At 34.3% G+C, this 27,508-nt stretch overlaps 1 protein-coding gene across 8 annotated transcripts in view; it reads right to left on the bottom strand.

Moving 5' to 3' along the window:
* MON2 (MON2 regulator of endosome-to-Golgi trafficking) overlaps positions 1 to 27,508 on the bottom strand; it is a 200,508-nt gene that overhangs the window by 129,205 nt on the left and 43,795 nt on the right. For all 8 annotated transcript variants that reach the window (XM_089919984.1, XM_089919982.1, XM_089919985.1 and 5 more), the window contains exons 9-22: positions 24,855 to 24,979; positions 24,332 to 24,468; positions 23,389 to 23,542; positions 14,319 to 14,554; positions 12,046 to 12,127; positions 10,727 to 10,911; positions 9,833 to 9,945; positions 9,383 to 9,487; positions 8,949 to 9,029; positions 8,797 to 8,870; positions 8,615 to 8,705; positions 3,546 to 3,647; positions 2,324 to 2,434; positions 661 to 836 (exon numbers count right to left, since the gene is read on the bottom strand). In XM_089919984.1, coding sequence (XP_089776110.1) covers positions 661 to 836; positions 2,324 to 2,434; positions 3,546 to 3,647; positions 8,615 to 8,705; positions 8,797 to 8,870; positions 8,949 to 9,029; positions 9,383 to 9,487; positions 9,833 to 9,945; positions 10,727 to 10,911; positions 12,046 to 12,127; positions 14,319 to 14,554; positions 23,389 to 23,542; positions 24,332 to 24,468; positions 24,855 to 24,979 — 1,772 coding nt within the window. The remainder of the gene's footprint in view (positions 1 to 660; positions 837 to 2,323; positions 2,435 to 3,545; positions 3,648 to 8,614; positions 8,706 to 8,796; positions 8,871 to 8,948; positions 9,030 to 9,382; positions 9,488 to 9,832; positions 9,946 to 10,726; positions 10,912 to 12,045; positions 12,128 to 14,318; positions 14,555 to 23,388; positions 23,543 to 24,331; positions 24,469 to 24,854; positions 24,980 to 27,508) is intronic.

Here is a 27,508-nt window from a genome sequence, read left to right as displayed (position 1 = left end):
ACATAATGAGGTATCTCAAACACATAACAAATCACATCATTCCTCTGCTTAAAATCCTAAAATTCCTCCCAAATGTACTGAGGATAAGTCCAAATAATTTATAAAGGCATATAAGGTCCTTTATAGTTTTGGCTCTGCCCCACTCCACAGGCATATACCCCTCCCACTGGAGTCCTATTCTTTTGTAGCATAACAAACTACTCTGTTACTAGGGCTCTAGGCCTTGTTCCTTTTCCACAGGTTTCTACTTTCAGAGCAGGAACTACTTATCCATGTAATCAGACTAGCTAGCAAGTATAGTATATATAGAGAGGTCAAACACTAAATGCTCATTTACATCTTACCAAATTGTTTACCAAAAAGAAACTCAACCTTTGGATGTGTTTCAAAGTTTGTTAGATTGATGCATTTTTCTTATTGTTAAGTAAGAACCTTGTATGCATGTATAAATGGCAAAGAAACAGCAATTTTTCCATCCTTCCAAAACAAACGTGAGTCCTAAGAATTCCCTATAGCCACTTGAAGGTAGGGTAAGAAAAACTATTCTAGATCTTAAACTTAAGCAGGAAGGGCATACATAAAAAATTAACCATCATCCCAAGACTTTAGGAGGGATTCCCTTTCCCTATCACTTTTTGGATGTTAATTTTAAACACTTACCCTTGATCATTTCTGATTGCTCCCATAACTCCAAGCACTAACGGCCATCCAGGCCCAAGACTGTCTCCCTGACTCTGCAGAATCTGCAACACACATTCTAATTGCTTGAGTCGGATATCTGGATGGTTAACACTGGACATCTCCTTTAATGGGTTCAGTAAAAGCAACTGCAGCCTCTGAAAAGGACGCAAGAAGCTAATTAGAAAGAGAAGTCCCAGAACACGGAAAGGCTCTGCTATTGCCTTTCAAGTTTAAATTCACCTCCACTCAGACTGCAATGGTAAAGAGAATTTTTTTAGTAAAATAAACATTGAAAAAGATTTCTCTAACAGTAATCATTAGCATTATTTTGTCATCTATGTCTTTTTTTTTAATAAGAGAAAATAAAAATCAATCTTCAAGATGCTACATTTCAGGATAAATAGGGAGTGATCTTATGTTAAAAGGTATTAATTATAGACACATATATAAATGAATCTCACTAAAGGAAATATATCTATATATACCTAGCTCTATTTGGAAAGAAGAAAACAATTCCCAATTTCTAAAATTACCTTTCATTTACTCTAGTAATGCATACCCCATGTACTGAAATTTAAAAGTCTCAGTTCTCCTAAAAATGAACAAGTACAGTAGACAAAGATGACATAAAACCACAAAATTTTTTTACTGTTGTAAAGTGAAAAAAGCACTTTGTTCTATTCTTTTCAGCATTTGAAAGCACTTGCTTCATTTTTAATTTTTTTCTCTCCAAGGATTCATTTATTTGGTTCACTGACTGAACAAACATTTATTAAGCTCTCACCATGTGCCAGGTATTAAGCTGGATGCTGAGGATATATACACAAACAGGGCTTTCGTTATAAAAAACTTAAATTGTAGTAGGAAAAAAATATGAAATCATTAAAATGAAAGCTCTATAAAAATGATCTTCTCTGTCCTGTTCATCATTCTATTCCCAGGCAGCTAAAATACTGCCTGGCATAGCATGCACTCAATATTATTTGTTGAGGAAATTTGTAGACTATAACTACATACAATACAGTGAGATAATAGGGCAATGGGAATGGCTATTAAATGCCTCATTCCTACTCAATCTTCAAATAATAAAACTTTGGTGTACTTTTTAGAAACTGTATAAGATATATGTGAATGATTATGGGAGTCAGGACAAAGGATTCATGACAAAAGTAAACTCTGAAAGTATAAAATAACCTTTAAAAGTATTTAAAAATAAAAATCTATTTTATTGTGCTTTCCTCTTCTGCCACTTGTTTCTCCCAATGTAAGGGTAATGAGTGGGAAAAATAAAAATAGAGAAAGGTAAGGACCAAAGGAAAAGAGACTAATAAAGTATGGCCCCCAAATGAAGCCTTGGCACTGCATGAAGAGGAAAACTTCTAGACCAGGAGACCAATTCTAGGTAATTTATTAACTTAGTTCAGTGTTATTAACAAGAAAAAATTTTAATACAGATAATCCTAAAAATCTAGACATTTCAACCTTCTGTAAGAGATCCATGGCCTACAAATAAAATAGAATATTAAGCAACAAGACCCACTTTTAGACTATCATCTATTTGATAAATTAAGAAAAGTTACACTTGGGAGAGGATGATCTTACATTAAGTACTTTTAAAAAAGAGGTAAGTTTTTTTTTTTACCTGGTTTTGTGAAAGTGGAGGATCATGGTTAAATGTTAATCCTGCTTTAATAAGTGAAGTTAAAGCTTCTGCTCCCCATTCTCTCATTCGAGAGTTTGGATGCTGGCACACCTAAGGGTACACATGTGGAAAAAATTTACTATTTAATTTGTATACTTCAGCTATGCATCACACATCAGTTTGAGAAAAGAAAAATTAAAACATCACATTTTCTATTCTTTCATATGTAAAAAGTTATATCAAATGTGCATCAATAAAGGTTGAAGAATATATGAAAATATCCAAAAGCTTACCTTCTGAATAAGAGGCAAGAGGAAGCAATAGAGAGACAGAAGATAAAAAAATGAAACTAAACAAGTCACAGAAAAGAAAGGATTTCATAAAGGTAAATGATGTCATCAGAATAAACAAAAGCAGCAGATACTCAGGTTCCTAATCAGGTCTATCTTCATAATCAAACACTGAGCTAAAATTTGAAAAAACTTATTTTTTGCCATTTGATGAGAATTACATAATGAAGAAATCTGCATATATTCTTTAATAGCTCATAAAAGTAATCCCAATAAAATGGAGGGAAAAAAGAAAGAAAAGACAAGCACATTTTTTTCCTATTAAGAATAATACCTTTCTCAGATTACTAAAATAATGTGAAACAATCACAGCAACCTAAACCTAAACTGCACATAAACATGTATTCCATAGAAGCAGCTGTTATTAAGAAGCAGCTAATTCTTCAGATTCACCCCAGTCTGAATACAGGAGAAGAGAAATCCAAATAAAATTCCCTGGCATTATTTATAATTAGTGATACCAAATAGGTTTTTTCCCATTGTAGAAGAGCTACCTCATAATCACAGGAAAGGCTGTAAAGGAGCAGTGTTTAGTATGAAGTCTCAGTGCTAACTGCCTTGAAGTTTCAGAAGCTGAAGGTGAGGGGATCAAAAGATTACATAATAAAAGAAAGGGGTCCCAAGCTATCAGCTGAAGGAGACTTCAGAGATTTCATTGATATATCACCCATTTTCAGTTAAAAAAGTCAACCTATTCCTTCACCAAAACAATTACTATAAAACTTTAGTTCCTGATAAAATATACAGACAGAAGTACAAGGAAAAAAATGTTAATGCTGATTTTTCTTATGGTTATCCACAATTATTAATTCACTGTGTATGTCTTTATCCTAAACAAAAAGTAAATATAATAATTAAGAAAAAGAGGTTACCTCAAGTAGATGGCCAGTTAGAGGTCTCCATAGAATTTCTATTCGGTGCATGTTAACTAGACCAGTTTCTAACAATTTGGCAACAGCAAAAAGAGATGGTTCCTAGAGAGAAAACATAATACATTTTTATATTATAAGGAGAATTTGAGTATTTCACTTGTAAATAAAACTGAGAATACTGTGAAGAGCATGACTATAATTAATATATGATTAATTAGCCGTAAATAGAACAAAACCTCAGTTATCATAAGACAAGCCTTTCTGCCCACCCTCAAGTATCTAGAATAGCTCCTAATTGGAAAATTTGATTGAGAAGAGAATGCTTTAGTGGGGAAAGAGTGAAAATTCAAAAATTATACCAGACACATAGAATGGCTAGTCTTCTGAGCAGAAGAAAAGAATTTGCCTATGGACTGAATTGTGACCCCCACCCCCCAAACTTCATATGCTGTAACTCTAACCCCCAGTCTGATGGTATATGGAGATAGGGTCTATATAGAGGTAATTCAGGTTAAATGAGATCATAAGGGTGGGGCCCCAACACGATAAGATTAATGTCCTTATAAGAAGAAACACCAAAGAGCTTGTGAGCTCAGGCACACTTCTTTTCCCTTTTCTTCCCCCTTTTCCCTCTCCCTTTCCCTCTCTCACTGCCATGTGAGGACACAGTGAGAAGGCAGCCATCTTTCAATCCAGGAAGAGCGTCCACACCAGAACTGATCATGCTGGCAACCTGATTTTGGACTTCCAGCTTCCAGAACTATGAGAAAATTAATTTTTATAGTTTAAGTTATCCAGTCTACAGTATTTTGTTATGGCAGGCTAAGCTGACTGATATATATTCTTATTAGTGAAGTCTTCAAATGCTCAGGGTTTATGTGTTAATATCAGGAAATATGAAAAAAAAAACCAAAAAGCAGAAAGGAGGCAACAGAGATCAGGGGAAAGAAGCGTGGCGTCGAGAAGAGGCAGAGATAAGCATTGTCAGTTTAGACACTAACAGAAAAGTTGCAGAGACAGAAGACAAACCGCTTTCCTCAGTCGCTGGCATTTCAACAACAGAAAGGGAGTCAGTGTATCTCATAAGTGGCTAAATTAGAGTACCTGGTCCATGTGTTATAAGAACAGTTTCAGTAAAAAGATCAAAGGGCAACTATCTCTAACCCAATATTAATAGAGGTAGTAAAATATACTTAAATGAAAACTAAGCTAAAACCATGAGAATTTTTTGATGAGTGGCTGTGGTACTTCAAAAGGAGACAATGCATTAGAAAAAACAAAAGGCAACTGAAATTTTCAAAGCAAATTAAGAGGATAATAGTTTTACAATTTTTAAGGAAAAAGATTACATAATTATTCTATACTCAACATTTTTACAGGGCTGATAAAAATCTATTATGGAAATGTGTGATATTATCTTTCTTTCCTAGTAAAAGCCATTGAACCAAGTACCCTGGGGTCTAAGATAAATATAGTCAGGTTGACCCTTCCTGCGTGTGCTAATGCTGTAGGTACCCTAAAAATGTTCGCGGTAGAAAAATTCACCATTCTAGAGACAATATGATACAGTAGTTAAGACTGATGTCTATGAACTTTTAACATGTCAGTACTACCACTTAATAGCTATGTAACCTTGAGTAATTCTTCTTATTGAGGTATAACTGATTTATGATGTTAGTTTCAGGTATACAACACAGTGATTCAAAATTTTTATAGATTATATTCCATTTATAGTTACTACAAAATATTGGCTATATTCCCTGTGCCATACAATATAACCTTGTTGCTTATTTATTTTATACATAACAGTTTGTACCTCTTAATTCCCTTACCCTATTTGCCCCTTCCTCCTTTCCTCTCCTCACTGGTAACTTACTAGTTTGCTTTTTTTAAATTATATTCAGTAGTTTTTTTGGGGGGGTTGTTTTGTTTTGTGGTTTTTTTTGATTCCACATATAAGTGATAACATACAGTATTTGTCTTTCTCTGTCTGATATATTTCACTAAGCATAATACCTTCCAGGTCCATCCATATTGTTGCAAATGGCAAAATTTCATGCTTTTTTAAGGCTACTAAATTTTTTTAATCTATGAAATGGAGATAATAATATACAGAAATGACCTCATGTTAGAAAGTACCTGGCACATAATAAATCCTCATAAATTGCCTAGTATTACTTCCTCCTTTTCCTCCTTCTTCTTATTCTAATGAGGATACACAGAGGAATCACATAGCATTTAAAAGAATGTATATGTCCAGACCTCATACCCAAAGATTCTTATGTTCATGAAGCCTAGAAACTGGCCCTGACTTGTGCATTTTTAAAAAATGCCATACCTGACTTTGATGCACACAAAACTTTGAACCACAAGTGAAGTGGTTAAGAATGGAGCTCTGGGGCTTCCCTGGTGGCACAGTGGTTAAGAATCCGCCTGCCAATGCAGGGGCCACGGGTTCGAGCCCTGGTCCGGGAAGATCCCAGGTGCCGCCGAGCAACTAAGCCCGTGCACCACAACTACTGAGCCTGCGAGCCACAACTACTGAGCCCGTGCGCAACAACTACTGAAGCCTGCGCACCTAGGGCCGGTGCTCCGCAACAAGAGACGCCATTGCAGTGAGAAGCCTGCTCACCGCAACGAAGAGTAGCCCCCGCTCTCTGAAACTAGAGAAAAAGCCTGCGTGCAGCAATGAAGGCCCAATGCAGCCAAAAATAAAATAAAGAAAATAAATAAATTAAAAAAAAAAAAAAAGAATGGAGCTCTGGAATGAGACATATGTGGGTTCAAACCCAAGCTCTACCAATTACTAAATAGGTGACCCCAGGCAGGTTATTTAAGCTAGTTTTATATTTCATCTGTAAAAAGGGGTTATTACTACTGAACCTGACAGAGTTGTCTTAAGTGATTAAATAAAAATACGTTAGTACCTGACATACAGTAAGCAAAGAATAATAGCTTTTTTATTATTTTTGTTGTTGTGATACTGAGTCTGGTAATATGCCTGCACAAATATCATCAATATTGCCCCCTTCTAAGAAAGAATTTGCAAGCTTTACCATCAGCTACCTCCTCAACACATTAGCACAAATTCCTGGACTGAGAACCAAAAATGAGATGACTGGTCACTTTAAAGCCACACCTAAAGGACAATGATATATACATTTTAATTCCTAAGCTATATAACTCACTCAGAACAGCTGACATTGATAAACTTTAAAAAAAAGTAAAAAATTACAAACATTTCTACTTATTTTAACATCTGAACATTTATAAATTTTTATAGAAAGCACAACTGAATAATAAACTGTTTTACACCTCCATAAAAATAATTTTTATAAAGTTCATACTTGAATACTTCTAAAAACTTTTATTTCCATTCCTTATTCACTACATTACTTTACAAAATTAAATCCTAAAATGGAGAGATGTGACCCCATTCTCAGGGAAGTCATCTCTATTCCAGTGTATCCATTTTCTCAACATCTGTTCCCCCCAAGCCTCCCTGAAATATCACATCTACTCCTACAACTCTATTGAAATTATACTCCTCAAGGTGAACAATAAACTAATAATACCCAAATCTATTTTTCTCTCAATCCTCATTGATCCCGACTTCATTTTTCTCTTCTGACTTCCATGAACCTGCCCTTTCATACATATATATCTCCTACTGTTCCTTGAATATTCAGCTCCAATCACAAATTTAATTTATCTTGATTAGTTTTAATTCATTTTAGTAAAAATATGTACTAAAAAATCTTATGTAACAAGTCAATAAGGATTCAGAAAATAAGTCTCATATCACTTAATATCTATACCATTTATTTAGACTCTCTTACCACCTTAACTGCCACTTATCCATGGGCCAAGTGGTTTACATGCTCTTTGAAAGTAGAAATCTTACATTTCCTTTATATTTTCTAGCAGAGTGTCATGTACATAGTAAACATACTGTACTTGTTGAGTGACTACATAAATTCTCAAGCCATTACCATATAAACTTGCTCATTTCATTAAGGTACTCTATTAAAAATATTATACTTTTGTGTTAAGAATTAATCTTAAGGATGTAGGATTATTGAAGGTATTCAAGAATTTGATTACTTCACTGTGTTTCATATTATCCTTGCCTTGATTTGGAGTAAACTATAATATATATTTTCAAATACCTGCATGTTTATGTAATTCTCTACGTGCTTTAATATACAAAACTTTGTCCTAATAAGATCTTATTGGCTAATCTTTAAATGAATTACATGAGCCAAGATGACAAGCCACAGTACCCAGAATTATAATTAAGGACTAGGCAGACAACATAATTTTGGATCCTACAGTTGGATATTAAATAAACCATAAGCTGCATTCTCTGCTTTTCTAATTATTTTCTGGGTTTCTTCATTTATTTGTAAATGGTCCAAGTACTATATTTATTCATTTTAAAATGTAGAAAGTATTTTATTTTAAATAATTTCTAAGGTATAAATAAACCCACATATTCCCACGCTTTTCCAAGTTTAACAGAAAATGATATTTTGAGTATAGAAAGAAATGTTCTCAAAAGTACTGTTCTATTCATTTAGTCAACAAACAAAGCAAAAGTTTAATTTTCAAGGTAGGAAGAATCATTACCTTCAGAAAGAAATGATTAACACCTTATTTTCCAGCCCAACGAAGGCAAGAGGAACTGAGACATATATTCCTTGATTTAAAACTTGTACTGCTCCAATCATAAGTTGTAGTCATGAGGATTATTGTAACATTTTGGGGAACACATTTATAAATGTGGTGTTGAATTATTCTTTATAGAAATATTTTTAAAAATATTCAGTACATGAGAGAAATGGACACAATTTAAAATCATAATACATATTGGCACATACCATAAGCCAAAAAATGTCCTCTTCACTCCCCCTTCAACAAATAACAACCATAAATATAAAAACCCAACAGAACAGGGCTAGCCTACAAGGTATTAGTCCCACTTGTAAAACGCTAAAATCATAATGAATATACACCTTATTAAACAAAATAATATACCATATTTAACACAGAAAGGTAGAATATCACACCTTATTATTTCCATAGGCCATATCCATTGCTTCTAGGGATAAGGAACAAAGTGCATTTATTAAATGATGCAATGATACATCATCAAGATACCTTAAAAAAAAAAAAGGAAGAAATAAGACATTCTGATCTAAAATATACAGCTAACAATAATGTTTGTATCAATTAAAAAACTGACTCTTACTGTGAGCTTTCAAACAATCTTGAAAGTATGTTGGAAATCACTGGCAAATCTGTCATCACTGCTGTTGTTAGAACCTAAGAGGAGAATAAAATTAAATGTAACATATAAACATTTTGCGAAGTACTAATTGAGTAAGAATGACTAGAGCTTACTGTACTGGGTCCTTCTACAGCTCTCCCAGGTTTCAAGGCACCACCACTACTAGGCTTTAATCCCAGAATCCATACTAGATGCTGTAAAATAAAAAAAAAAAATCAAAACAAAGAAATTTATAAACCTACAAAAATTCCAGTAACTAAAACTAAAATCAGTAGTAGGTATCTAATAACTAAATATAAATTACTAATTGATATTCATACAAAAAACTTATTCCACCAAGCATAGGCAGTAGAACAGGCCATTATAAGAAACATCCCATTGCTTTGTACAATATGAGCCATGTCTTTTTTCTTTTTCTGACTTCTCCTTTTTCATACTTACTGTCTATTCAGGCCTGCCCAAAGGACCGATAGGCACTGGTGAGTTTAACTGTTAGCATTTAGATATAAAAACAACATTGGCCTCTGACCCAGAGGCTACAACATACCTGTAGAGTTGCCAAGACAAGTTGCCATGATGTTCCAAGAACAGCCCCATGGCAGTGTGCCAAGTTAAGTAAAGTCCTCATACACTGGATATTTTTGGAAGTTAGCTATATTAAAAAAGGTTATATTTGTAAGAACTGTTATGCATTCTTGAAAATTATAAGCTTATAAAGAAGTATTAATGTATTCAAATTTTTTTACTAAAAAAACAAAAATATTAAGAAAATAGGCTTGGATGGTTTTGTACAGAACAAATTCATTTGCTTAAAAGTTGTGTTATCATAGTTGGTTATAATAATGTCACTCCCTATTTATCTAGTTTTTCTAAAAGTATCATTCAGATAAAAGTAAGTATAATGATGAATTTTGAGAAACATTAAAAAAGGTATGAAAGATTTCCTTGATAGTTAATTAGTATTACTTGGTTACCAAGAAAAGAAAAAGTACTTTACCATTACTGTCCCTTGAGGCTGGACTGCTAGCGGTTGACCCACTGCCACAACTTGCTGGTGAGATTCACTTGATGGACTGATCATCATAACACTTTGGCCCTGAATGGAATATGCTAGAACACAAAGGAAAACCTAAATAATTAAAATATACTTTTCACGTTGTACTCAAAGTAATATTTTAAAACATTTATCTGATTAAAATAAGTTCAACTATGACATTTATTTAGTTACCTATTATCTATATGCAAACATTTTGAAAACTAAGGAGGTGAAAAAACAAAGACAAGTTAGGCAAATATTAAGTAATTTTATATATAACTTTAACAAATTATAAAACTTTGGTAGATTGCTTCACAAGCAAAATAGAATTTAGGACACTTACTATTTTAAACATGTATTCCCAGTAAACTTTTCTACTTAAAGTTGAAGAGAGACCAATACTCACATTTTCAGTTTGAAAACTGAGCATCACACTGAAATTTTTTTATATGACATGTAACACGTAACAAAGTAATCAACAAGAAAAAAAAATTTTTTGAATGTCAACTTAATCTAAGTGGTGGCAAACATTACTGTTCTACTAGTTCCATTAAAAACAAAACAAACTAACCACTCCCATTTCAACAGTATGCTAGAGTTTACAAAGGACTTCTAGATTTATCTTCTTTTATCCTCACAATCACTGTTTAAAATTGGTATTATTCTGCCCTACTCCCACCTCCACTGTTTTAAAAAGATGGAAGAAATTGAGGCTCAGGGACATTAACTTCCCACAGAGGTCAGAGGCTCAGTCAGTGGAAAAGCAGAGGCTTGAACTCAGAATTTCTATAATCTCTTCCCTATGCCATGTCACCCCGATAGATGAAGAGAACTCAGAGGAAGCTGAAATCTTACATTTGTTGGAAAGTGTGGCTGCAGTGGTGGTATTCAATACAGTAAGAGCATAATGGGGAGGCAGGGAACCTTTGCATATTGCAGTTATAAAGGCATCTCTTGAAGTTACAAGGCCCAGTCTTCCACAAAGAGCAGCCATAGTCAGTTCAGCTTTTAAAATATTCTCAGTGGCAGCTTCATCTGTGCTGAAAAGAAAAAGTATTTTATTTAGTATGATTAATTTCTTTTAAATTATGCTGCCAAACATGATGTGGAATTAGGCAGTCAGTAAAGTTTTAAGAAAATCTATTTAAAACATTGTCAAAATCAGTCTACTTAAGAAGAACTTTTAACTAATAAACATCTGAAAATTTGAACTGGTTAAAAGCAATTTATGACACATATATCCATTAATGAAGAAAATGGTCAAGAACTCAAAGATATAACTTAAAAATATCAAGCATTTTAAAATCAGTAAATTCTATAATTCTGAAGAAAAACATAAAAATTGAATAATATAATCATCATCATTGTAAAAGTAGTAGTAAAGCTTAAAATGAAAAAGGCATTCTGTGGATAAAGAAGATGTGGCACATATATACAATGGAATATTACTCAGCCATAAAAAGAAACAAAATTGAGTTATTTGTAGCGAGGTGGATGGACCTAGAGTCTGTCATACAGAGTGAAGTAAGTCAAAAAGAGAAAAACAAATACCGTATGCTAACACATATATATGGAATCTAAAAAAAAAAGAAAAAAGATTCTGATGAATCTAGGGGCAGGACAGGAATAAAGACACAGATGTAGAGAATGGACTTGAGGACATGGGGAGGGGGAAGGGTAAGCTGGGACTAAGTGAGAGAGTGGCACTGACATATATATACTACCAAATGTAAAATAGATAGCTAGTGGGAAGCAGCCACATAGCATAGCACAGGGAGATCAACTGGGTGCTTGGAGTCCACCTAGAGGGGTGGGATAGGGAGGGGGGGAGGGAGACGCAAGAGGGAGGAGATATGGGGATATATGTATATTGATTCACTTTGTTATACAGCAGAAACTAACACACCATTGTAAAGCAATTATACTCCAATAAAGATGTTAAAAAAAAAAAAGAAAAGAAAAAGGCATTCTATTATTTTAGGATTGTATTTTCCATTATAACATGTGACAATAGGATGGGGGAAGAGGACGGCAGAAAAATAATAACATTCCACGAACATAAAAACTAGTATTAGGAAATAATTCTCAGGATAAATTTAAGGAAACCATTTTAATGGTTTGTTGTTTTCTTTATAACTGCCACATGCAATATAAAACTTACAAAGACTTAATACCTGGCATCAAGAAGGAGTGAGAGTGCAGCAAGCAGACCACACCAGCAGGCATTCACCATTTCTTCCCAAACAGCTCTACTAACTTAAAGGAAAAACAAACAATATTTAATGATAATTATAGATGTCACAGCACTTGACAATATGTCAAACTCTATAATCCCCCTTATCACTTGGTAATATAGCAAATATTCCAAAAACAACTCAATTATTAAATAATAAAGATGTAACATTTAATATATATCTGAATAAATGAAAAATTTTAAACCATACCATAGTTTCAGAATTCAAGAAGTCTTTTTTTTTTTTTGGTTGTGCTGTGTGGCTTGTGGGATCTTAGTTCCCCAACCAGGGATGGAACCTGGTCCCTCAGCAGTGAGAGCGCAAAGTCCTAAACACTGGACTGCCAGGGAATTCCCAAGAAGTTTTAAAACTGAGTTGTTTTAACATATCAATGATAAGATCTTTCTTACAAAAGTGATCTTCAAAATATATATATATATATATTTATATATATAATATCAGTTCCTATTCCCTTCCATTTCATTGGGCCACACTTTCGGCCTGTATGACCAGCTGGCAGTGAGACACTGTGATAAGCAGGCTCAGCCACGAGACTGGTTACATACACTGTATATAGTGCAAGTAAGTAAATACACAGAGTAAAATAGGATCAAGTTTCTCACTGTTGGAGAAGGAAATTACAAATATGGAAAGTTAAAAGTAAACCCTGTGGTATTAAACTGGAATTGAAAAAATTGGTGTGACCTCATGGTATTTAATATAGAGAGATATATGTTTTTATTTTTATTTATTTATTTTTTAAAGATCCTTTTAAAATTTTATTTATTTATTTATTTATGGCTGTGTGGGGTCTTCATTGCCGTGCACAGGCTTTCTCTAGTTGCGGCGATTGGGGGCTACACTTTGTTGCAGTACGTGGGCTTCTCATTGTGGTGGCTTCTCCTGTTGCAGAGCACGGGCTCTAGGCGCTCAGGCTTCAATAGTTGTGGCTTGCAGGCTCTAGAGCACAGGCTTAGTAGTTGTGGCGCATGGGCTTAACTGCTCCGCAGCATGTGGAATTTTCCCAGACCAGGGTTCGAATGTGTCCCCTGCATTGGCAGGTAGATTCTTAACCACTGCACCAAGAGGGAAGTCCCAAGATACATATTTTTAAAATGTAGATAGATGTGTGCTCATGTATGTGTGTATTTCTATTCACGTACCAAGAAGCATACCTAATGCCCATGTGTTAGTTTCTAAATACTATTCTCCACTAAAAGGAACTAGGGCTCCTTGGAAAAATAACTGACTCCTAGGTTAGGCAAGAAAAATCCAAGATGACCTTAGAACATTTTGCTGTATCAGACAGTAAGGTAGTGCTCAGAAAATGACAAAAGGACATGGGATGATAAAAGGACACAGGGGCTAGCTTGAAAGGGGTCCCAAATGGCCATGTCAGGGATAATGAGCATTAAACCAAATAATGATAATCAAAGATTGTAACTCTTTGAATAAAATAGGAATCCGAGAGTCTACACTAATACAAATAAATAAATGAAACAAAATAAATAAGGAAGAAGGGAAAGCTCTCTTTTACAGATGTCTCAAAGTATTTCTCCAGAAAAAGTTAATAATTAACTTTATACTGAAGAAACAAGGCACACATACTAACCAAATGATAAAAGTTAACATCACCAGCGTATAGCAAAGCAACATTTCTGTGGTAGCTCTGCCAAAAATGAATCTATTGAATCTAATTATGAGGAAACAAAAACAAACCCAAGTTGACTAGGCTGTTCTCTTCAAAAATGGCAAGGTCATATAAAACACGGAAAAATTAAGGAATTGTTCCATACTGAAGGAGGGTATAGAGACATGCAACTGAATTCAACATGTAATCCTAGACCATAAAGGACATCACTGAGGCAAATGGCAAAATTTGAAGGACATTTGGGATTCGATGACATACTGAATTGATGCTAAATTTCTGATGGTGACTATACTGTGGTTAAGTAGAAGACTATCCTTATTTTTAGAAAATACACTTTAAAGTACTCAGGGGTAATGGACATCATGTCTGCAACTTATTCTCAAATAGTTCAGAAAAAAAGTATAGTGACATGTATATAGAGAGAATGATAATGCAAATACTGTAGTTAACAATTGGAATATCATGGTGAAGGATATATGGAAACTATTATTTTTGCAATTTCCCTGTAAATTTAAAATTATTTCAAAATAAAAATTAAAAATACACAATCATAATAATATACCTATTGCTTTATCCATGTGGTCTGACGTTGACTGTAATTCTTGCTGTTCTGATGACTGTGCTGGTGAAGAAACTGCTTCAGTGGTAGTCGTCTGACATTCTGTTTCAACCTCTCCTAACTCTCCTTCAATCATACTAGTGATTCCACGTACAAGGTCTAGCAAACAATGGAATGCCACGGACATAGCGTAACCTTCTGGTATAGTCGGGGGCTCAACTTTGTCCAACATCTCTAGGCTGAAATTATGAAAAAATCAGATGCTTAATGAGAAGCCACAATGATGAAAATACATATAACTATTTCCATAATCTGTAGACTACAGAAATTAAGATTAACAGAATAGCAAAAGTAAATGGTCACTACTGGGTTTCCTTTGGAGGACAGATCCCTTCATGGTATTCTAATAAACTGATTAGAAAAATTAAGGCCTGACCAGTATGATAACTGATTATTTTAATAATTCACTTTTTGCCTCTCCCCCAAGTTGTGCCAGTATTTTCATTAATTGTTGACATTAGAAAAAATACTTACATACAAAATAGAAAAAGACAGATTACAAGCCATCTCAAACTCTGACTTAGCTGCTTTTAAAATAAGCTGCTATATAAAATCGGTAAACAACAAGGACCTACTATATAGCACAGGGGACTATACTCAATATCCTGCAATAACCTGTAATGGAAAAGAATCTGAAAAAGAGTATCTATAAATATTTATGTATAACTAAAATCACTTTGCTGTACACTTGAAACTAACACAATATTGTAAATTAACTATAATTTTAAAAAGGTAATAAATAAGTAAAATAAGATCTTATAAAATCAAATCAATCCTATAAAGAGGAAAAGAAGCTTTCATACTACGGAAAATTATTACTGTGAGATATCCAGCTCATCTGTCATCCTATCATCTCAGATACAATCGGCCAACAGGGTAAGGTAATACTTAAAGCACCAGTGTGTCACGTTCAAATTTTAGAGCAAGTTATACTCCGTAATTAGGACAGAGCTTTCAGACGGAAAGACAACAAACCTTTTGTTTCAAATCATGACAAACAGGTTTTAAATTCCTTAAAATGGAAATCTGTCAAGATAATTCAATGGAGAAAGAATAATTCAATGGGGAAAGGACTAATGGATATTCACATGTAAAAGAGTGATACTGGAGCCTTACCTCATACCATATACAAAAATGAACTCAAAATGAATCAATGACCTAAATGTAAGATCTAAAACTAAAAACTCTTAGAAGAAAACATGGGCAAAAATCTTTATGACCTCAAATTATGAAATGGTTAGGTATGATATCAAAATGCATAAGTGACCAAAGGAAAAACAGATAAACTGAATTCATCAAAATTAAAAATGATCGTGCTTCAAAGGACACTATCAAGAAAATGAAAAGACAATCCACAGGATGCAAGAAAATTTTTGGAAATCATATATCTGATAAGGGACTAGATGTTGAATATGTAAGAACTTTCACAACTCAATAATAATAAAAAGAAAACACAATTAAAAAGGAGCAAAGGATTTCAATAGATATTTCTCCCAAGATGATATATAAATGGACAATAAGCACATGAATGAGATGCTCAATGTCAATTTGAAACACAGTAAGATACCACTTACCCACTAGGACGGCTATAATCAAAAGACAGTAACAAGTATTGCTAAGGATGTGGTGAAACTTAAACCCTCACACATTGTTGCTGAAAATGTAAAATGGTGTGGTTGCTTGGGAAAACAGTTGGCAGTTCAACAGAAAGTAAAACACAGAGTAACTACATGGCCCAGCAATTCCACCCCTAGGTATACATCCAGTAGAAATGAAAATATCTATGCAAAAACTTGCAGGCAAATGCTCATAGCAGCATTATTCATAGCCAAAAAGTGGAAACAACCCAAATGCCCATCAACTGACAATGAGATAAACAAAATGTGGTACTACCATAAGGTGGAATATTATTCAGCCACAAACAGAAAGTACTGGTACAACCTGCAACATAGATGAACCTTCAAAACATTATGCTGAATAAAAGAAGCCTGACACACAAGAATATTTATTGTATGATTCCATTCATATGAAATATCCAGAATAACCAAATCAATACAGAAAGTAGATTAGTAGTTGCTAAGGGGTAGGGAAAGGGAGATTGCAGAATGACTGCTTATGGATATGGCTTTTTTTTTCTCTGGGGTGATGAAAAAGTTCTGAAATTAGATGCTGCTTATGGTTGCCTAACGTCTGAATATAATAAAACCATGAACTGTACAATTGAAAAAGGGCAAATTTAATCCTATGTTACTTCTATTTCAAAAACAAAATTGAAATCACTAAAGATCATAATAAGAAAAGCTAATAAAAGTAATTTCCAAACTCAAATTCTAAAAGTCTCCTAATCATAATCAGTATAAGGCAGGAAATTTATAAAGATGTAAAACTCACAATAAACAATAAAAACACCTATGTATACCTATCATTTATGGAGCAATTTACTCTCAGCCTGGGATACTAAGGGTTTTTTTTTTTAATATACCTCATTTAACTCCTCACAAAAACCCTAAGAGATACAGATGATGAAACTGTGAACTAGGGTGACAGTTATCAGTCAGCAGTTTTTAACCCAAGTCCAACTCTAAAGCCTATCAGTTTAACCCATATGGGCCAACTCTCAGTATTTTTAAAATTTAGGTAACCAATACAAACATATTTATATTACTGATCGAGATATTTAAGCTCAAATGGGGAAGTGAAGTTTATGGGTTTAATCTTTGCCAGGCCAATTAGCCTTAAAGAGCCACATACTAAACCAATCAGTGCCAAGCATCTTGTTAGACAAATCTCTGTTCTCAAAGAATATATCATCTATTGGGAAAATGCATCTAAAACAGATAAAATACTCCTAAACATCACAAACTCTAATTCCCAAATTCTGTGGTACAGACTTTAAGCACCAGAATAGTTAAGAGAAAAAGGTAATTTATACCACAAACCTAAACAAACCCACACTTTCTTAACTGTTTCAGTGCTGCTTTATTGTAATTACTACACAAACTCCACTTTTAGATTAAAGGTAACCCATTTATTTAAATATTTTAAAATTAAGGTCAAGTTGAAAAAACTGTCACAAGCCCAACTTTGAAGGGAGCCATAGTATAATAAATCTGAAAGAATATATTGTCATTAATTATGTCAAAACAACTTGTCTATATGTCACTTAAGTTTTCAAATTATTACACACTTAAGAAGTCAAAAAAGAACTGTATACACAGTTAAGATTTATATGTATGTCTTCAAAGAAAACAGTGAAAATCATTTTATACTAAAACTCACAATGAATAAAAGATACCAATTCAACAGGTAGGTCCCAATGTGAACATACTAACCCATTTACAAAAGAAACCCAATATTTTCTGTCTATTTATGATTTCAGAAGTGAGTAACAATACATATCGATAACTACCTTAAATGTAAATGGATTAAATGCTCCAACCAAAAGACACAGACTGGCTGAATGGATACAAAAATAAGACCCATATATATGCTCTCTACAAGAGACCCACTTCAGACCTAGAGACACATACAGACTGAAAGTGAGGGGATGGAAAAAGATATTCCATGCAAATGGAAATCAAAAGAAAGCTGGAGTAGCAATTCTCATATCAGACAAAATAGATTTTAAAATAAAGACTATTACAAGAGACAAAGAATGACACTACATAATGATCAAGGGATCAATCCAAGAAGAAGATACAACAATTATAAATATTTATGCACCCAACATAGGAGCACCTCAATACATAAGGCAGATGCTAACAGCCATAAAAGAGGATATCAACAGTAACACAATTATAGTAGGGGACTTTAACACCCCACTTTCACCGATGGACAGATCATCCAAAATGAAAATAAATAAGTAAACACAAGCTTTAAATGACACACTAAACAAGATGGACCTGACTGATATTTATAGGACATTCCATCCAAAAACAACAGAATACACATTCTTCTCAAGTGCTCATGGAACATTCTACAGGATAGATCATATCCTGGGTCACAAATCAAGCCTTGGTAAATTTAAGAAAACTGAAATCATATCAAGTATCTTTTCTGACCACAATGCTATGAGACTAGATATCAATTACAGGAAAAAACCTGTAAAAAAAGCAAACATATGGAGGCTAAACAATACACTACTAAATAATCAAGAGATCATTGAAGAAATCAAAGAGGATATCAAAAAATACCTAGAAACAAATGACAATGAAAACACAATGATCCAAAACCTATGGGATGCAGCAAAAGCAGTTCTAAGCGGGAAGTTTATAGAAATACAATCCTACCTCAAGAAACAAGAAACATCTCAAATAAACAACCAAACCTTATACCTAAAGCAATCAGAGAAAGAAGAACAAAAGAACCCCCAAAGTTAGCAGAAGGAAAGAAATCATAAAGATCAGATCAGAAATAAATGAAAAAGAAATGAAGGAAACAATAGCAAAGATCAATAAAACTAAAAGCTGGTTCATTGAGAAGATAAACACAATTGATAAACCATTAGCCAGACTCATCAAGAAAAAAAGGGAGAAGACTCAAATCAATAGGATTAGAAATGAAAAAGGAGAAGTAACAACTGACATTGCAGAAATACAAAGGATCATGAGAGATTACTACAAGCAACTATATGCCAATAAAATGGACAGCCTGGAAGAAATGGACACATTCTTAGAAAAGCACAACCTTCCGAGACTGAACCAGGAAGAAACAGGAAAAATAAACAGACAAATCACAAGCACTGAAATTGAGACTGTGATTTAAAATCTTCCAACAAACAACAGTCCAGGACCAGATGGCTTCACAGGTGAATTCTATCAAACATTTAGAGAAAAGCTAACACCTATCCTTCTCAAATACTTCTAAAATATAGCAGAGGGAAGAACACTCCCAAACTCATTCTACAAGGCCACCATCACCCTGATACCAAAACCAGACAGAGATGTCACAAAGAAAGAAAACTACACGCCAATATCACTGATGAACATAGATGCAAAAATCCTCAACAAAATACTAGCAAGCAGAATTCAACAGCACATTAAAAGGATCATACACCATGATCAAGTGGGCTTTATCCCAGGAATGCAAGGATTCTTCAGTATACACAAATCAATCAATGTGATACACCATATTAACAAATTGAAGGAGAAAAACCATATGATCATCTCAATAGATGCAGAGAAAGCTTTCGACAAAATTCAACACCCATTTATGATAAAAACTCTCCAGAAAATAGGCATAAAGGGAACTTTCCTCAACAGAATAAAGGCCATATATGACAAGCCCACAGCCAACATCGCCCTCAATGGTGAAAAACTGAAACCATTTCCACTAAGATCAGGAACAAGACAAGGTTGCCCACTCTCACCACTATGATTCAACATTCTTTGGAAGTTTGAGCCACAGCAATCAGAGAAGAAAAAGAAATAAAAGGAATCCAAATTAGAAAGAAGTAAAACTGCCACTGTTTGCAGATGACATGATACTATACATAGAGAATCCTAAAGATGCTACCAGAAAACTACTAGAGCTAATCAATGAATTTGGTAAAGTAGCAGGATTCAAAATTAATGCATAGAAATCTCTTGCACTCCTATACACTAATGATGAAAAATGTGAAAGTGAAATTAAGGAAACACTCCCATTTACCACTGCAACAAAACGAATAAAATACGTAGGAATAAACCTACCTAAGGAGATAAAAGTCCTGTATGCAGAAAACTATAAGACACTGATGAAAGAAATTAAAGACGATACAAACAGATGGAGAGACATACCATGTTCTTGGATTGGAAGAATCAACATTGTGAAAATGACTATACTACCCAAAGCAATTTACAAATTCAATGCAATCCCTATCAAACTACCAATGGCATTTTTCACAGAACTAGAACAAAACATTTCACAATTTGTATGGAAACACAAAAGCCCCCAAATAGCCAAAGCAATCTTGAGAAAGAAAAACAGAGCTGGAGGAATCAGGCTCCCTGACTTCAGACTATACTACAAAGCTACAGTAATCAAGACAGTATGGTACAAAAACAGAAATACAGATCAATGGAACAGGATAGAAAGCCCAGAGATAAACCCACGCACATATGGTCACCTTATTTTTGATAAAGGAGGCAAGAATATACAATGGGGAAAAGACAGCCTCTTCAATAAGTGGTGCTGGGAAAACTGGACAACTACATGTAAAAGAATGAAATTAGAACACTGCCTAACACCATATACAGAAATAAACTCTAAATGGATTAAAGACCTAAATGTAAGACCAGACACTATCAAACTCTTAGAGGAAAACATAGGCAGAACACTGTATGACATAAATCACAGCAAGATCCTTTTTGACCCACCTCCTAGAGAAATGGAAATAAAAACAAAAATAAACAAATGGGACCTAATGAAACTTAAAAGCTTTTGCACAGCTAAGGAAAACATAAACAAGACGAAAAGACAGCCCTCAGAATGCGAGAAAATATTTGCAAATGAGCAACTGACAAAGGATGAATCACATGCAGCTCAATATCAAAAAAACAAACTACCCAATCCAAAAATGGGCAGAAGATCTAAACAGACATCTCTCCAAAGAAAACATACAGATTGCCAACAAACACATGAAAGGATGCTCAACATCACTAATCATTAGAGAAATGCAAATCAAAACTACAATGAGGTAGCAGCTCACACCAGTCAGAATGGCCATCATCAAAAAATCTACAAACAATAAAGGCTGGAGAGGGTGTGGAGAAAAGGGAACCCTCTTGCACTGTTGGTGGGAATGTAAATTGATACACTATGGAAAACAGTATGGAGGTTCCTTAGAAAACTAAAAATAGAACTACCATACGATACAGCAATCCCACTACTGGGCATATACGCTGAGAAAACCATAATTAGAGTCATGCACCACAATGTTCATTGCAGCACTATTTACAATAGCTAGGACATGGAAGCAACCTAAATGTCCATCAACAGATGAATGGATAAAGAAGATGTGGCACATATATACAATGGAATATTACTCAGCCATAAAAAGAAATGAAATTGAGTTATTTGTAGTGAGGTGGATGGACCTAGAGTCTGTCATACAGAGTGAAGTAAGTCAGAAAGAGAAAAACAAATACCATATGCTAACACATATACATGGAATCTAAAAAAAAAGTTCTGAAGAACCTAGGGGCAGGACAGGAATAAAAATGCAGACGTAGAGAATGGACTTGAGGACACGGGGTGGGGGAAGGGTAAGCTGGGACAAAGTGAGAGAGTGGTATGGAGTTATATATACTACCAATGTAAAATAGATAGCTAGTGGGAAGCAGCCACATAGCACAGGGAGATCAACTTGGTGCTTTGTGACCACCTAAAGGGGTGGGATAGGGAGGGTAGGAGGGAGACCCAAGAGGGAAGAGATATGGGGATATATGTATACATATAGCTGATTCACCTTGTTATACAGCAGAAATTAACAAAACATTGTAAAGCAATTATACTTCAATAAAGATGTTAAAAAAATAATAATTATGTCTTTGCTCACTCTTATTTCCTCAGATATATCCTTTCTGTTCCTATCTTCACTGTGATCACTCTCTACACCCTTATAACTTGCTTTTTCTTCAAACAGTGAACCATTACCCAACGTGATACTACATGTTTATTTGCATCTTTATTGACTATCTCACTCACTAAAATGTAAGGTCCACAAGAGCAGCGATTTTGTTTTGTGTTGGGATTGTTTCAATTTAAAAAATGAGGTGGGGTAATGAATGAGATAATTATTAATGTCTCCTTCAGTGCTAGAAATCTGATTCTTTTATAACTTGATACTGTAGTATACTCAATTATTAGCCTTTGTAGCAAGGCAAAGCCTATATGAGACAGTAACTTCAATCTTTTAAGTGACTAAGAATAACAATATTTCGGTCCTCCATGACTCTTTACCTGCACAGTAAAATATCATTGTGATGATACAATGCAGGCTGACATATCATACAAATTCATGATTTAAACTAGTCAGAGATTCTGCTTCACAGTTTAAGTCTTGATTTACTGTCACTGGAACAGTGTTTTAATTATGCATATCAATTACTCAAAATATATTAGTTAACTGCCTCACAACTGTGGCAATGTTAAACACATGTAGTATTGGTTGCTTTATCTCTGTAAGCACTACAGTTCACTAAGACTTACTTAAGAAAAATCAACAATACACTGTTGAATATGTAGTTGTTAAACTGAAATGTCTAATGACAAATTTTTGTTTTGTTTGTTTGTTTGCAGTACGCAGGCCTCTCACTGCTGTGGCCTCTCCCATTGCGGAACACAGGCTCTGGACGCGCAGGCTCAGCAGCCATGGCTCACGGGCCCAGCCGCTCTGCGGCATGTGGGATCTTCCCGGACTGGGGCACGAACCCATGTCCCCTGCATCGGCAGGCGGACTCTCAACCACTGCGCCATCAGGGAAGCCCCATAATGACAAATTTTTAAATAACACATGTGGAATCCATTAAACACTTTAATTAATTAAACTAAAAGTTCCATGTGTTAAACCCTAAAAATGTGATCAGCCAAACACCTAACTATTCACATACAGAATCCTGAAAGGTAGATATGTCACTACTCCCATTTTATAGTTGAGTACATTGAGATTTTTAAATAGGTAAACTAATTTGCTGAAGGTAACTCAGTATCAGAAGACCTAAGTCCACAAGGCCTGAAATCAAGCCACATACTTAAATCAAAAAGCCATACAGAACAAGTGGATAGGCCCTTGGGTAAAGAAATCACATTCTGTTTTGTTATGCTGTTAATAGTCCTCAAGTAGTACAAAAGAAAACAAACAAAATCCAGTCCTAGATAAAATTCTCAAAATATAACAAAAGAAAATTAGTTCTTAAATATGTTAGAAATAGTAGGTCTAAAATTTTAAATATAATGCAGAGAGAAACATTTTACTATAAAATATAAACCCCAACAATAACATTCCCTACAAAATAATGCTACTACTACTTACTAGGTTGCTTTAGCACTGCCTTGTACTGTTACAGTCAGAATAGGTATCCAAGTTCCCCTATATTCAAATGCTGGTAGCAAAGTAACACCTCCACCAATCCCCAACATTCCTGAGTTAGCTGGTGCCGAGACAGGGCCACCTGAATTATTGTTTCCTGTTAGATAAGGGAAAGCAAGCAAAGACACCAATTTACTACTTAATTACAAATCCATAATATTCAAACACTTGGTCAATTTTTAAAAATTATGCTATAGGAATGGATACTGCACAAATAAATGAAATTTACCAATCCTATTTTGGCTACTAGAGAGTCTCCCTGTTTCCCCAAAACACCATTTCCTTCTTTATATTAAAGGTACTAATGAGTAAAAATACTGACAAACTATGTAACATACCTTTTGTTAAATCACTTTTTATCAGGGGTGGGATTAAAGGACAAAAGAAACCACTAATCAGAAAGTTAAAAATGGAAGAGAAAGAAGTTAAAGGGAACAAGAAGCTATACACTGATTTCCAAACTTAAATCACATTCACCTGTTTTGTTAGAAGAATGACAAACAGACCTCCTTAGTTACTACCTTAGTAGTAACCACACTCTTTAAAGAGAGGCACCAAATGAAGATTCTTCTAAAATGAAAATTAGCATCTAAACTTTTGTTCTTATGTGATGAGAGGAACTAAAAGTATATCAGAGAAGAAAATATATTCTGGAAAGAAACCCAGTTACCTCAGTGAAATCAAATTATTCTTTAAGTGTAAATCTTTATATTTATATATAAAACTTAAAATACTATAAAGAAATATAATAAATTATAAAATAAATGTATATGTTTAGGTAACCTCAATTTCTCTAGTCACAGGATTTCTGTAAATATCCTCTCAGAATACTGAATATTGTAAATTATGGCAGAATATAAAAACCAAAATATGACTAAGCCTTTACCAGCTTGGTTTGTCGTAGCAGGATTTCCAGTCGGAGGGACAAGAAACAAGGACTGGATAAAAGATCCCAGTGCGTTCACAATATCACGAAAAACCTTGGTAGAATGCTGTTTCATATCATAGGACTGACAAAATGACCTGTAAAATAATTTTAAATGTTTTTGGAGAAAATATTTGATTAAAAATTTTTAACTTTTTTTAATAGCAAGTAATGTTGATAAATCAGTCTCAATGCTATACTTAAAACTTCTTCCGCACACCTGAGTGATTTTACTAACTCTGGACAAAGGTTCAGAATGAGGTCCGTGTTCTAAAAAAATTATCTTGGCCATATTAACTCAGTAAATTCAATTGATGGCAATCCCTAACCACACTTTTTGCCCACACATACACCCCTCCATATACATACAATACACAATTTTCTTTGTTTAGAAATTATTATTTGAAATAAATATTTAAGCTCTTCCTGTTAGCATAAATATTAACCTAACCATTTAACAAAGTACTGCTGAGTAAAGTTTTACCTCAATAGCTGAGGCTGCACACAGAGTCTGTGTATTGATTCCACTGCAACAGCTCGTAGCCACTGTGGTTTATCTCCATCCAGAAATTTCACCAGAAGTGACAGAAATATTTCACATTCAGTTACCTAAAAAATACAACATTTTTAATAATATTTCTTTAAATCTAAGAATTATAAATTATACTCTTATTCTTACTCCTACGGACAAACCAATAAAATCTTTTAATTTTAAATAAATTATGATCCTTAATGGGGAGTAGAGAAAAAGAAGGGAAAAGTAGTTATATATGGAAAAGATAACAGTAAAAATAATCAGTGTCTCTCTAAATATATCATCAAAAACTCACACTAATGATCTTCTAACATGGTTAATCTTTTATACCTATTCTTTAGAAAGCACTATGCACCATCATGCCATCCTCATTCCTGGAAAGCAGCATGTATCATGTACACTCATGTACCCTTCATTAATATCACAACACTTTTTCCATATGTTCTTATGCTGCTTCAGAAACAAAGAGGCAATAAGCCAAAGAATGTTTGGCATATATTTTCTAGTAGGAAAACAAGAAGGAACCTGTAGCAGTTGACAGGTGTAAGATATATAAAGTACTGAGAACAAGGCTTGGTACATAGTTTTGCATTATTAACTATTAGTTATTACCTTTGGTATTAATATAAGCCACCTCCTTTGCAAGCTCTTTATAAATAAATAACATTTAAAGCATATTCTTGACATTATTCATTAAATGTCTGATAACTGAACGAATGAACAAAGGAAAAGTCACCAGTTTATTCAAAGGTTGTTTCTGTTACATATTTGTTGAGGACACAGCAGGGCCTCTGAGAGGTAAGAATTAACCTGACATTGTGATCGCTAGGCCAAACTAAATCATACTTCCACACCAAGGACAGCAGGCTATTGGACGTTTTAGCTGGGGGTGCTCCAAAATGAGTGAGCATAATGCGAGGCAAGGAATTATGAGAACAGAGGAGCCCTCAGGATCTTAGCCCAAAGTCTCAGCAGTTGGTATTTTCTAATGCCTTTTAGGTAGGTGCTTAAAAATAGGACATAATTATAAGGATAAAGTAGGAGTGATAACTAAAAATAGTTTCATCCTTAGACTGCTATGACTGGGTAAGTCATAAGGCAGAGCTTTGTCACTGTCCTAAACTTGATATGGTTGAAAAGCACTAGGTCAGAATCACATGGCTCAGCTTCTTTATCCATCAACTTTGTAGATGACAACAAGCTAGGTAATCTTCTTATAAATAAAGGATAAAAGTACCTGCACCTTCCTGAGAACTCAAATGAGAAAAATATGAGTAAAAAAATCCCCTAAACATGACAAAGTGACATGCAAGTGCACAGTGCTTACTATTTTTTATAAATAAAATTACCCCTTTTAGTAAAGAACTGAAAAGGAGAGAATCATGCTAGTGACTCACTGGGCAACAGTTTTATCTACTGAAGAGTTTTAACATGAGTAGGTCCTTCAAAATGTGTACTATCTGCTTTAGAGTAAAAGTAGAATTTAAAATGGTGACAGAATTGAAGCTCACTGGTTAGGTTTTCAAGCCAGAAAATAAAGGCTCTCAGAAACATCAAGTACATCACAGCCAAAGGAATTATTAATGTTATAAAACTTGCCTTTAAGAGTTTCCTTTCATTTCCTCTCCTATGAAAAAGTGACTACAGTACAAATCAAACAATCACTCAATTTTATACTACAGCCACTAAAATCTTGTGATTTGGGTAAAAGAGAGAGCCTCTCTCCTGGGGTCTGGAGCTTTGCTCTTGCTTCTTCCCTCCTTGCCAAGTGTGAAACTCTGATCAGAGAACTAGTGTCTGAGGACAATGAATTGTCCTCAAGGGTATCTAGCAATGGAAGGTGCCTATTGTGAATCTAAGTTAAGCCTTTCCTCCAAGAGGCTGCACTCATATGAAACAGGTATCTATGGTCCAAGTCCAACTCTTGTGGTACAAAAGTACTCCGTGAACACCATTATACTAGCATGAAGGGTGATGAATGTTTCTGAATTCCTATAGTCCTTTGGTACCAAATAATAGTCAAGAGACAACTGATGTTTAAGATGAATCAAAGCCATCCTGGTGGAAATTTTCATCGAAATACCACATAGATGTCTGATAAGGTATAATGTACATAAGATAACTGTTTGCTTAGGAGACAATGAAGAAAGTCTTGTAGAATATTTAAATGCAGGAGTCTATTTCTCAGGAGCTGTTTAGTGCTAACAACCTTATAGCTAGTGGATTTGTCAGTGATAAGATTCTTTGTGAGAGAAATATATGTAAAGATGTGGAAAATTAAGTTGCACAAGTCAATTTAGCCCATTCATTCCTTTTTAAAAGCAGTAAGTCAAAGGCAGAAGAGAGATATGCTAGCCACTTACAACTAAGTTTAGTAAACTCCTTAAAGATATGTTCCTAAAAAGGACATCTGGGCATGGAGCCTAAGTGTATCAGAGAGCAGAAGAGCACCTAGCTCAGATGACAGAACGTGGAAAGAATATAGTGTACTACCTATATTATATCTGTACCTGAATGACTGGAGCATTCTAATTTCTTCTAATCACTCTCTATATATTAACAGAAGATTAGTTATCTTCTCCGCCCTGAGTTACTTGATAGAA

The sequence above is a fragment of the Delphinapterus leucas genome, chromosome 11 (assembly GCF_059928025.1).
Source record: "Delphinapterus leucas isolate spDelLeu-1000000601 "Yukka" chromosome 11, BTC_Dleu_Yukka2, whole genome shotgun sequence".
NCBI lineage: Eukaryota > Metazoa > Chordata > Mammalia > Artiodactyla > Monodontidae > Delphinapterus > Delphinapterus leucas.
This window is presented reverse-complemented; position numbering and strand designations above follow the sequence as displayed.